Below are 14,000 nucleotides of genomic sequence, written 5' to 3'. Positions count from 1 at the left end.
TCACTGGGACTCAAAATGAGCCGTGAGCAATCCTGCTGTACTTCTAAAGGCGGTAACATCTATCTATCCAGATAAAACTAGGTGCACGTCAACAGCAAGGATGCATAGTATAATCCTGAGCTTTGGCCAAAAAACCTGCCTGTTCTGAATCTGTATAAACAAAACCCCTACTCCACCAGAGGCTAGAGCTGCCCCCAAACCCTATCCACATTTCCTGTCCTCAAAAGACAACAGTGGGGGCCAACACCACGGTGAAGAGCCAAAGCACTTCATCAACTACTGGCCTCATCTACTTTTAAAGGCTTTAGGACATCTGAATACACAAAGCAATTTCCAGAATTCTCCACTATGTATGATGCAATCTTATTTGAGTCCCATCAATATCCAACATGAGATGGACAAAGAACAGGACAAACTCATAACACATGTACTCAGAGGCATCCATTTCAGAAAGAAATCCAAGTACCTATAACAGCCTTTTTCCTCTCTGTCTCAGCTTCTTTCTCCACAACCTTTTGTTTTTGTGCAGCTATAAGAAGTTTTGTCTTCTCAGCTTCCCTGTGGAGTAAAATATTACAAAAAATTAGAAATGATGTACAGTCACAGGTAGTAATTCTGACTCTACAGTGGGTCAGAGAACCATTTTCAACAAGAACTTTCTGACTCAGTAAGGTAGGCAAGAGAGGTGTTATCCTATTTTACTAATAATGAATTTGAGGTTGAAAGGTTAAATGATTTGCCCGAAGTCACCCAGAAATAGGAATCAAATTTAGTATATTTGAATTTTAGTCAGACCCTTTCCTCTAATCGTATCAAGGAAAGGCCTGTGATATGGAAGTGTCTGGAGTATATGAATGCTTCCTCTGCTGTTAGGCCTCCAGCTAATGTGCACCAATTAGTAAAAGGCACTAACCTCTGGGCAGATGTAGCCAGCCCCTCAGGTGCATGGTTTGGCAAGCAGAAGGGCGCTGGATTTCAGCCCCTCTTCAGGCAGACACCCCTGTGTAGCAGCCCTATTTGTTATACAGAAGATATAACTAAGTGGCAGTTACTAATTAGGTGGTGAACTGGGGCTCAATGCAAAGAACTTTCTAAGAATCTGAGCTTTCTAACAATGGAAATAGGTGGCCAATCACTAAGCATGTACAAGTGGCAACTGGGTGACCACATGGAAGAAAGGGTATAAAAAAAGATCACTATTAGGTGGGAAGTTAGACTGGATTATCCCAAGGGAGCATTTAATTCTAGAATTCCAAAAGTGTTTAAAATTAGGAAAGATCCAGAATTACCTGAAAAGTAACTCCAATAGTTTCCCCAAACATCACCCCCCCCCCAACCTCTCTCCTTTCCTCCTGCCAACATTGATAAAAGACATAAAATGACATTCTGGATACTATGAGTTATTTGAGGGCAGATAACACATAGTTTTCATCTTTCCATCACCAGAAGCTATTATATTTAAAGCCTAAGACATCCTGAGCCTTCAAGAAATTTATTTTTCTTCTATAAACGGATCAGACCCATGATCTACTCAGCCTAGCACTCTGTGCTTTACAGTTTTAAAAGAAGAAATCCTTTTCTACAATGAAAAAAGCGAAGATACAACTCTGCATAATAAAAGATATAGACTTGGGAACAACAGTAACTCAGAAGTGTAACACTCTACAAAGAAGTAGTATTATTACTTTTTGGACCCCCTGTATTTATACGTCTTTTGTTTTCTTGACTTTTGCAAAGTTAGTTTTCCAGTATTTCATATTTTGCCTCTTAACATATCTGTCAAGTTTCCTAAAGACTTTTGTTTCTTCTTTTCAGTACTTGTCATATGAGAATAATACTGACATTTCAACTGCAACAGGTAGCCCCCTAAAGGAATCTTCTAAAACACTTCGAAACTAATTTAATGTCAAGCAAGTAACTTCCCATTCCCAGTCAGCCCTGGACACATAAAAGAGAAGACTACCAGGAGTCAACCCAGGCAAAGCTTCCCCAAAGGCAAATTATAAAGATCACGTCTAATTTTAGATACATAATCACATACAATGGAAAAGCAAACTTGATACCAATGTGTTTATTCTTACCATTTATAACACAGTAACAAAATATAGGCACTCTCTTCAACCTTAACAGCTAGGACTCTTTCTCTCCTCTATTAATATTTAATTCAAGGTATTATTCACATCCAAATTATAGCTCCTTAGGCTTCCAACAACAGTTCTACAGCAAACTGCATCCTTAGCCACTGAAGCTGCTCCTGAAATGTCCATATATAAAGAGAAAACTAATAAGAGTCTAGTGGGAATTAAGACACCAGAATAGGTAATATCACTAGAATTAAAGAATGGAAGATAGACATATACCCCTCCCCAGTGTAATATCTGAAACATAATTTTCCTCTAGACTGGTAAATTAATGTAGACAGCCCTATATAAAAATATTGGGATCCCATGCATATTACTCACATTAACTCAAAATTTCTTCTTATGGCTTCTGGGATTTTGGGTTTTGTAACACGCACAGCCTAAAAAATAAAAGTGAAAAAGCCAAAGTGTATTTGAAAAATAAATCGTCAAACTAAATCTTCTGCAAAACAGCTCCTCAAATGAAACTAATAAAACAGCTATGACATAGCTGCCTACTAACACACGTAGGGATCCCACTAGAAAATCTACTGTTCCTGCCATCACCTCCAAAAATCAAAATAAGCTGCTTCTTGTTTCCTTTAAAAAATGCCTGGCTATAGGATAAACCACTCTACCTGCTGAGGAAATAAATTTTTAGGGAAAAGGTTCTCTCTTAAAAGACCTTTCACAAAGCTCTTAAGTTGGATACTTATGTTTCCTTTTCAAACCTGCAAACCAAAGAAACAGAAGGAAGGCAAAATTTCAAGATTTAAATTATAAAGTAGGAAACAGTCAAAACCAAAAATATAAACAAGCAAAAACCCAGGTCAGTATATGCAACTTAATACAGTGGACAAGTAAATGAATTTACCACTTCCTAAACCTGCAATCACTCAGTACTGGCTACAAACAAACAGCCCAACACTGAGGGAAAACAAACACCAATTAACAATTAACAAATACCAATTAGCAGCTTGTATTCTTTCTTCCTAGAACCTCACTTAAAACAAAGTCTACTTATCTCTGTAAACACTGTTTACTAGACCCTGTTTCCCTAACCATAGTGTACTTTGGCAGAATTATCTATGAAACAGGATAATTTTGGGGTGCAAGAGCCGGGTACAAAAGCCCCTCTGTGTTCCCTGTTTCTGGTTTGTAGAAAAAGGCTTTATAGTCTCCTAGGCCTTCCCTGAGTTCCAAAGAACAAACTCAAGCAGTTACTAATTCGGGAGTGAGGAAATGTAGAAACAAAGGAAAAGCAGTCAAGAAACAGTAATTTATAAAACAGAGTCCTGGTTCCTCCTCAAGGGATATACGTAACAACCTAATGCATACCTTTGAGCTGTTCTAAAGTAACTAAGGCCCTCGCCCAGGTGGAGGGTGCTGACTACATGAGCACAAGCACAGAGACCCCAGACTGGCTGGAATCAGAAGACTGATGATTAAGATTTCCGAAACATCACCATGAAGAAAGTCATGCCCCCTGCAAACCTCACCCCGAATGCTGCCTTTAAAGACTCTTCTCTGAAAGCCACTGGGGAGTTTGGGCCCTTTGAGCATGAGCTGCCCATTCTCCTTGCTGAACCCTGCAAAAAAACCCTTACTTTGCTGCAAACACCCACTATCAGAGTTTGGCTTTCTGTGCTGTGGGCACATAATCCCTTACAGGGTTACATCTGCTTGGGAAATACAGATTCCGAAGGCTGACTTTCCTGTATCAAGGACTTGATCTCTCAGAAGTGTTTGATTTTACTAGTTAAACATCCTACACCACCCCTCCACCCTACTACACACACACACAAAGCACTTTGCTGATCTGAAGAAACTTTTAATTTCCCTCTGAAAACTGGTTGAACTTTTAAGCAACAAGGCCTTTAAGCACATAGCCTTTTTTTAGGGCTTATGAAAGAAGGCTTTTAAAACTTTTAAGCAACATAGCCTCCCCTACATAAAAGAGACAAGTCAGATCTGTACATAATTTTGAGGATAATAATAACTAAATACAAGAATTAGAGTGAAATGGAATAAGAAGCTGGGGACCATGATGAAAAAAGTCATTTCATGCTAATGGTAAGGCATGTGAGGCCATAAAGAACAACTCATGGACATACCCAGAAGACAAAGAAAAATTCAGAACCAGAATTTGTAAGAGATGCCAGATTTCCCAAGTGACTACCAGAAATACAGATGACTTCCAATATGATTCAGGGGGAAGCACTGTCATATTGCATTTAATTATGAGACTGGCCATGTATCTTTATAGTCTTATAAAAAGAGCATGAAATAGGACTTCTTCTGAAGACTTCTATCTTGCTGTGTGAGGCTGAAGAACATACTACATGCTTGCCAATCTTGGGAAATCTCATAATTTTCAAATATGTGAAATATAAGCACCTACTGTAACAGATACCATGAGTAATTTGCTTCATAAGAGATTTAAGGAATAAAATGGCAACATATTCAAAAACAATGGTCAAAATACACACACACAAAGACACACACACAGTGAGTGAAGAAAGGGAAAAAAAAAGCTGATGAAATGAATATGTCTGTTGAAACTGGATTATAAGCATATATTTTAAACCAAAAGCCAGCATTTAATATATATAGTCACTGCCTTAAATAACATAGGAAAAAATATCAAGAATGCCTATTTTCACCACTTTAATTTGCCACAGTAGTTGTTCAAGAAGAAAAAATGGGGTACAAATACAGAGAAGGGAAAAATGAAAATACTGATTGTTACAGAGAAGGTTCACTCAACAACAAATATTAACTGGGTGCCTAGTCTGTACCAAGTACTGTTTGTTCCAACCACTGTGGACACAGCAATGAATAAGGCAAGACTGCTCTCATGGACTTTAAAATTTTAAAGGCAGAAAAAAAGGCAATAAAGAACAACAAAAAGCAAATAAATGAACAAGAGAATTTCAGATAGTTATTAGTGTTATGTGAAGAATTAAAATACTAGGTTGGGGTGGAAATCAAGATTTTTATTTTGGCGTAAGTATATAACTAAAAAAAATCTAGGGAAATTCATAAAGTTTTAGTCAAGCAAGATGAATAGCTCTAGAGATCTGCTGTACAACACTGTACCTATAGTCAATAAAAATGTATTTATTGTACACTTGAAATTTTAAGAGGGTAAATCTCATGTTAAGGATTTTTTACCACACACACTCACAAATCTAGGGAAATTAACCAAAAGAATTACTAGAGACAGTTAATTCAGCAAACTTGCAAATATACAATAAAGTCACCAAGAATCATTTGCATTCCTCAATGCTTAAAAAAAAAAGACTACATATTTAATAGCATTAAAGCTCATTAAATTCATGGATATTAATTTAACTTGGGATATGGATTTCTCACCTAGGTCAGAAATTCTAAAAGAGGGGCTTCCCTGGTGGCGCGGTGATTGAAAATCCACCTGCCGGTGCAGGGGACACAGGTTCAGCCCTGGTCCAGGAAGATCCCACATGCCATGGAGCAACTAAGCCTATGAGCCACAACTACTGAGCCTGCGCTCTAGAGCCCACAAGCCACAACTACTGAGCCTGAGCACAACTACTGAAGCCTGTGTGTCCTAGAGCCCACGCACCACAACTACTGAGTCCACGTGCTGCAACTACTGAAGCCCATGCGCCTAGAGTCCATGCTCTGCAACAAGAGAAGCCACCGCAATGAGAAGCCCGCGCACCATGATGAAGAGTAGCCCCGCACTTGCTACAACTAGAGAAAGCCTGCGCGCAGCAACAAAGACCCGACACAGCCAAAAAATAAATTAAAAACTTTAAAAAACAGTAAAAAAAAAAAAAAATTCTAAAAGAAACAAAAATGATAATACAATTATAAGTAAAGTCATAGACTATGTTCCTAATTTTTAAATGTATAAGCCAATTTAGGTACCTGATATGACTTGAAAATACTAATAATGAAAACTCACCTTGTAGAATAAACTGGCAGAAATATCAAAGGCCATTATTATTATTATTATTATTTTTGGCCGCACCATGCAGCATGTAGTATCTTACCAATAGTTCCCCGACCAGGGATCAAACCTGTGCCCCGTGCAGTGGAAGTGTGGAGTCTTAACCACTGTACTGCCAAAGGCCATTATTTTTTTAAAAGATAATATAGTTTATCAAATTTTAAAAGTGAATGAAAAGTTGAATTATCATGACCATACGGTAATATGTTAAAAATAGGAATGCTGAAAAATAGCCTTTAAGTTCTAAAAATGCATTCCAACTATCATAAGAAACTATTTTATAACAAGAATAAAGCAACCAAAAAAATGGAGATCTTGATCTATCAGTTTAAAACCAATAAAGTGACATTTTTTCATTCAATAACATTTATAAAAACAACAAATAAATATAGATAAGTTTAAAAGATCCTTCTTTCTGCTGTGCAGAAAATGATGTGGACGAGTGAAAAGTGAGAAAACAGGATAGAAGACTACTGCAGAAGTCCAGGCAAGAAATAGTACTTGGTCTAAAGAGGTGGCAGTGAAGATGTTTTAGATGGATTTGGTAGAATCAGCAGGATACGGGGACTGATTAGATGTTAAGGGCTAGAGGGTCCTCAAAGACGCCTCCCATACCTCTAGACTGGCCTGAGGGTAAGAAGGAGCCATTTACTAACAAGAGGGAAAAAACAGGAGAGAAGTAGATTGGATGGGAAAAGACCAAGGGCTCAAGAACTAATGAAAGAATAGGAAATAGAAAAATCAATGGAACAGAACAAAGTTCGAAAAGGACTTTACTATATAACGGAATTCAGCAAATAATATGATGGCATTTCAAACAAAGAGGAGAGAGGGGCATAAATTATTCAGTAATTGCTGTTGCTAATAAATTGGGGGAGGGGCAGATTGGAGCCCAACCTCACAAATGAAATCAAAATGGATTCCAGATGAATTAAAATTTTAAATCTAAAAATAAAACTGTAAAAGTAAAGAAAATGTTGTAATTTCTGATTTTATTTAAATTTCTATATTTTAAAGTTGGTGAAAGGCTCTTAAAAGCATAGTAGCACAGCAAAATGCCATAAAGAAAAAAATACTAAAATTACTGCTAAAAGTACTAAAATTAAACTTCAGAATTGTCAAGGGGAAAAGAAAAGTTAAATGACAAAGAAAAAACCTAGGAGAAAATGTTTACTATGCATTTAAAGAAGAGTTGCAATAATTAACATATCAAAAACAGTTTATTTAAGTTAATGAGAAAAACAGATAAAAACAACCGAAAAATGAGCAAACACAATTCACAAATCAAATACAGAGGGCCAGTAAACATCCTAGGGCATTCAACCTCAATAATTAATACACAATGGCAGATTCATTTTTTCCAAAAGGATTTAGAGAGCAGGTATGCATCTGTTAATTATTTGAGTACGATCACACAATCAAATGTATAGAAAACAACGGCTCATCAACACTGCTGATGAGAGAGTATAAGCTACTAAAATTTTTCTGAAAGGCAATTTGGCAATATATATCAAAAAGCCCCCAAACAAGGCATCAATCCTACGTTTAAGAACTTATCTTGGGCTTCCTTGGTGGCGCAGTGGTTGAGAACCTGCCTGCCAATGCAGGGAACATGGGTTCGAGCCCTGGTCTGGGAAGATCCCACATGCCGCGGAGCAACTGGGCCCGTAAGCCACCACTACGGAGCCTGCGCGTCTGGAGCCTGTGCTCCGCAACAAGAGAGGCCGCGATAGTGAGAGGCCCGCGCACCGCGATGAAGAGTGGGCCCCGCTCGCCGCAACTAAAGAAAGCCCTAGCACAGAAACGAAGACCTAACACAGCCATAAATAAATAAATAAATAAATTTGTTTTTTAAAAAAAACAAACACAACAAATTAAAAAAAAAAAAGAACTTATCTTAAGGGAAGGATTTTAAAAGATGTATGTATAAGCTTGGTCATTATAACATGCACATAACAGTAAAAACTGGAAGCCAACAGGGATTAAATAAAAACATTAAAAGTGATGATGCAGCAAATCTTACTTTTGACTTGAAAAGATGCTTATATATATTGCTGGTGAAAAAAGCAGCTATGGTATGATTCCATTTTAGTTCAACATTATTTATAACTATAAACATAAGTTCCTCTGTATTAAGAAGAGTCTGGAAAGATACAACGAACTATGTTATCTCTGCATAGTAAGATTACTGTTCAATTTCACTGTTATTCATCTTTTTCCTAATATCTGATTATTTTTACAACACATATAACATGCGTGTGTATAAAAATATTGATAATATACAAGGTACTACTACAAATCAGTAAGAAAAACATTTCAATAGAAAAATGGGGAAAGAATATGAATAGGCAATTGACAGATGAGTACAAATGGACAAAAAAATAAACAAAAAGATGCTCAACCTCATTAACAACTAAGGAAATGCAAATCAAGGAGAGAGATAACGTCACATCTATCCATACAGCAAAAATCAGCATGTCTGATTGCTTTACATGCTGATGAGGTTGTGGAGAAACAAGTATTCACATACACTGCTGGTAAGAATGTAGATTTAGGGACTTCCCTGATGGCGCAGTGGATAAGACTCCACGCTCCCAATGCAGGGGGCCTGGGTTCGTACTGGTCAGGGAACTAGATCCCACAAGCATGCCGCAGCCAAGAGTTCGCATGCCGCAACTAAGGAGTCCACGTGCTGCAACTAAGAACTGGTGCAACCAAAAAAATAAATAAATATTTAAAAAAAAAGAATGTAGATTTATACAGCCACTTTGAAAGATAAAGTGTACATACAAGGAGGTATGTCAGGAATATTCAATACGCTATTGTTTATTAATAGCAAAAAATTGGAAACAGTAGGGAAATGGTTATGTAATATAAGGCAAGGAACTCTAGGGGGCTGTTTAGAAGAATGAGCTAGATCTCCAAGTAACGACCTGAGCAGAATCTAGGAATCTGTGGCATTCACATTATCTTTAAAATTGAAACGCTACTCCAGGACAACCAAGAGAGTTTTACAAAGTTAGCTCTGGGACATTTCAAAAGAACCCTTAACTTTGGCAGTTCCCCCTCAGGCACCTGGCAGAGATAATGGCAAGATGGAGGACAGGGGAAAACCTTCAGAAGTTTTCCAGACTTGTTTATGAGATCGCACACGATCACTCACAGTAAATGCACACTTCTCAGAAGCAGTGCAATCTAGAAACTAAGAAAGGACATTAGAGAAGCCACATTACCACTTCTCAGGTAATCCAGATCCAAAGCCACTGTGTTCTAATGTTACTGACCATGACTACAGTAGAAAAGGCATCTTACAGTGACACCCAATATTAACATCTACCCCACACACTTATGTAAAACAAACAAAAGCCTCACAGACTGATACTTGAACTTACTACATGCCATGTGCTCCGGTTTCTTTTCCTATTCAATTCCATCTTATTTAAAATGCTGGTCGTGACCCACTAAAATTGATTTTAGAACCTACTAGTGGATTTCAACCCAATCTGAAAAAATACCCAAAAAAAGCAGTCATTCTCACCATTCTATCTCCCAATGCCACTGCCACCACCACAACACCACTAAATTCTTCTGCTACCTTGCTTTTACTCAGGTCTTTCCACCCACCTGAAATATCTTCCTTACTCTTTTCCACCTTATAAATCCTATTAATTCTTCCAGACCTACCTATCAATCAAATCCCAACTCAATCAGTCATTTCCAGGCAGACTCTCTTGAAATGTTCTTTAAACTCTTAGAGCAATAATCATCCAATCAATTCATCCGTCAATTAATACTTTGTCTAGAATTATTATTCAAATTTTATACGTGAAATTCTTTTTCATAATCTTACTGAGGGCAAGGATTAGTCTTAAACTGATTTATAACCATTACTGTATCTTAATAATGCCACACACATACATAGCTGTATACGGATTTTATTTCCTTGCAAGAGCCTCAGCTTATTTGTTCCCTCTAAGAGTTCAGAAAAAAATGCCACCCATAACTGAGAAAGATATTCTGTAAATCACCCTAGCACTACAATTAAATAACTGCTGAATAAACAGTCTGATGAAAGGACAATTAAATACAAAGCTCTCAAAATTCCCAAAGAATTTCCCTAGGAGAAGGGCTTACCTGTATGGTGAGGCCTGGGGCCATGACATTTAAATCTTTCTGCAGAGCTTGCTTGAGGTTTTCGTCTATTTGATCTGTTTTTGAAGCCAAGAACAACAGCTCTTATTACACTCAAAAGAATTTCCTTACATTGTATTAACATTTAAACAAAACCAATCATAATTAGACCTAAAGTTTCCATGGTACTATTCTTTTATAGAGCTTAAACCATTTCACACACATATGAAAACAAATATATATATATATATAGTTTTCCTTTTGTGTGAGGAAAAATTGTGAGGAATTACCGATCAAAGAAATTAAGAAGGAAAGATGGCAAGCAGCTACTTGAAGTTTATCAAATAAATGGAGAATCTAGGTTTCTAATATCTAAATTCAGTGTTGCTACTTAATATGTGTCCTGATTCTCTAAAAAAACAAATTTTCATCTTCAGTCAATCTTTATCCAAATTCCCAAATAACTAAATTTCATTTCCATGGACCTCTGCCAATTATTTTGGATTTAAAAACAGAGAGGGTGGGGGGAAGGCTCATAGGAAGGTCCTTGAAGCACACAAGAATGGACAATAAAGATGTCACTTCACTTGGCTTTGTAACTCATGAATTTTCTATCCACCTCAACAGTACTTTCCCCATTATTAAATAACCAGTGATGTGACAATTAAGGACAGACCAGTTTTCTCAAACACCACCCCAATAGTTCTCAATCATCAATGAGGAATCAATTGGTAGATTTCTAAATTGATTAACCATCCCTATGCCTGCCTCTAAGAAATTCACTAAGAATTCCAGGAGGGAGAAGTGAGCAGCCAATAGCAGCAACCCAATCCCTGGCGAGAGCTTTCCCTACCACAAATGAAAAGTAACTTGTACAGAAGAGAGTCAACATAGCAAGCCTGAAACTACTATCCTTAGAAAGGCCTGTTTGCAATTTGGCCTCTGGCTGTCACCTGGGGTCATGGATTTGGAGAGTATTCCCTCTATCCCCAGAACTGATAACAATGACTCACTGTGCCTAAATTGTTTATTCAAACAATGTGTTTTATGCTGAACATCTACTTTCCTTCTGGGAATCTGGAATATTGGTATATGCTAGGCAGAGGGTACCTACATGACCAGCCCACAGTAAAAATCCTGCCTAGAGAGTCTCTAATGAGCTTCTCCAGCAGACAACATCTCACATGTGTTGTTACAATTCAATGCTGGAGTAATTAAGTGTATCCTGCATGACTCCACTGGGAGGAGACTCTTGAAAGCTTGTGCCTGATTTCCTTCAGACTTCACCCAAGTGCCTTTTCCTTCTGCTTTGTATCCTTTTGCTGTAGTACATCTTAGCTGTGAGTATGATTATACTGAGTCCTGTCAGTCCTCCTAGCAAATCATCAAACGTGGGGGTGGGTCTTGGGAACCTCCAAGACACAGGTTCTTAATTTCTCCAAATTATCTATTAAACTAGCAACAAAGCTAATTTTCAGCATATTATCACAGTAAAAACAGAATATAGTCTGGGACTTCCCTGGTGGCACAGTGGTTAAGAATCCACCTGCCAATGCAGGGGACACGGGTTTGATCCCTGGTCCGGGAAGATCCCACATGCTGCGGAGCAACTAAGCCCGTGCGCCACAACTACTGAGCTCACATGCCACAACTACTGAAGCCCACGTGCTCCAGGGCCTGCAGGTCACAACTACTGAACCTGGGTGCTACAACTACTGAAGCCCACATGCCTAGAGCCTGTCCATAACAAGAGAAGCCATCACAATGAGAAGTCTGTGCACCGCAACGAAGAGTAGCCCCTGCTCACTGCAACTAGAGAAAGCCCGCGTGCAGCAACGAAGACCCAGCGCAACCAAAAATAAAATTAATTAATTAAAACAAAGAATATAGTTTGTAACAAATGATCTTTTTCCAATCGCTACCAAGTTACATACTTTATATTTCAGAAAATGGTTATCATTCTTAAAATATCTTGTTTGAGTAACTATTTGCTTAATTTAAGCAATTTTAAGCAAATTTAAGCAATTTTAAACTTAAGATAAAGAATATTTTAAAGACAATTGCTCTATTATAAATTCAGAATAAATGCTCAAATAGCATAATGTTTACTAATATTATTATAGCATTCACAGACAAGTTGAACAAGATTTCTAATTGGTTATTTATATATTTAAAACAAATGAGACACTTACCAAACAATTCAATGTAAACTTCTTGAAGCGTGTGGGCACTGCAAAACTGGTTCAGTTCATGGTGGATTTTATTGAAGATTAAGGTCTTGTCATAATCTGCAGTGTAGTTCCTCACGATATCAAACACTGAAAGAGAGGTACTATCCATGTTCACCCGTGTATCCTCTAATTCAGCCAAGGTAAAAGTTACAGTGATAAAATATACATGAGGAAAAGTGCCAATGAAATAGTGAAAACATGAAACACAACTCCAAGCCTTGATGTGTTCCTTGTGCCTCATTCTCCAGATATTACTGCATTTGCAATTCTAATGGGCAAACTTCAAATTCCATACTAAGGAGAGTATATATTATCTTGGAGGTAATAAGGAACCGTCAAAGATTGAGCAAGGGCATGACACAATCAGATCTGTACTTTGGCAGCAGAGTGAAAATGAATTGTGAGGCATATAAATCAGAGGCAGGGGAAGTGTAAAGCAATTACTGCAAGGTAAAAGTTTAGCTAAGAGGTAAAGAGGGCCTGAACTAATTGAGGAACAGTGGGAATGAAAAAAGGAGACAGCTCCAAAAGACCATTTTCAAAAAGGCAGTTTTTAAAGGCTGTTAAAAAAAAATAAAAAAATAAAAAATAACAGGCTAGAAAGGAAAGAAGCTAACATTTCTGGGCCAGACTTTATACCAGGCAATTTATATACATTAACACAATTCTCACAAAAAATCTCCTAATTTTGCATAATATGAAACTGAGAAACAGAGAATTTCAGAAATGTGCCTAAGGGTACATACTAGAGCATGCCAGAACCTGTGCCCCACTTATTAAAACATGCTGCTTTCTCCCTTCAAATCCAAGACTTGCTCTACTCGCCTTCCCACGGAGGATACTAGATGTAACCGGATTCCAGATCACAACAGATGAACAGGCCATCAATAAATACTCGCTGACTACCTCGTCCTCTTGGTCATTTCCAAATGAGTTGGTGATACAGTAGTTTCCTCTTTATCTCTGGCCAGAAAACGAGCACTATCTCCCCTTCTTCTATTTTTTCAATCATAGTTCATTCCACTGATTTGTGACCAGGGAAAGTAGATGATAAAAGACAGGAAAATACTTAATTGCTGAAAAATATAATCTAAATCCACTTGATAGTAATACAGGTTGCTCTCTGTTCTGAAATTCTTTTGCTATTTGTGCCTGTACCAGTGATATGAAACTTAGCACGACCTTACATTCCTATATATATACATATATATGTGTATATATATACATATATATATATACACACACATATATATATATACACACACATATATATATATATATTTTAGGTCAGTATCATGTCTTCTCAAGTAAAATAAAAAGCCCTTAAGGCAAAGGCTCTAACTTCACCTTTTAAAATTGTTTTTGCCAACACAGTATCAGGACATAGTAAGCATGCAAATTTTAGTAGTAAGGATAAAAATAAAATGGCAGATCTTTTTTAAAAATTTATTTTATTATAGTTGATTTACAATGTTGTGTTAATTTCTACTGTATAGCAAAGCGATTCAGTTATACATATGTACA

The 14,000-nt window shown here is 37.3% G+C and overlaps 1 protein-coding gene across 6 annotated transcripts in view; it reads right to left on the bottom strand.

Annotated features, from left to right (window-relative positions):
* ERLIN1 (ER lipid raft associated 1) overlaps positions 1-14,000 on the bottom strand; it is a 39,633-nt gene that overhangs the window by 14,984 nt on the left and 10,649 nt on the right. For all 6 annotated transcript variants that reach the window (XM_007187365.2, XM_007187364.2, XM_007187369.2 and 3 more), the window contains exons 6-9: positions 12,438-12,563; positions 10,249-10,322; positions 2,463-2,521; positions 467-558 (exon numbers count right to left, since the gene is read on the bottom strand). In XM_007187365.2, the coding sequence (XP_007187427.2) occupies positions 467-558; positions 2,463-2,521; positions 10,249-10,322; positions 12,438-12,563 (351 nt within the window). The remainder of the gene's footprint in view (positions 1-466; positions 559-2,462; positions 2,522-10,248; positions 10,323-12,437; positions 12,564-14,000) is intronic.

This window comes from Balaenoptera acutorostrata, chromosome 16, assembly GCF_949987535.1.
Source record: "Balaenoptera acutorostrata chromosome 16, mBalAcu1.1, whole genome shotgun sequence".
Lineage (NCBI taxonomy): Eukaryota > Metazoa > Chordata > Mammalia > Artiodactyla > Balaenopteridae > Balaenoptera > Balaenoptera acutorostrata.
The sequence above is the reverse complement of the archived record's forward strand: the minus strand, read 5'-3'. Positions and strand labels throughout refer to the sequence as shown.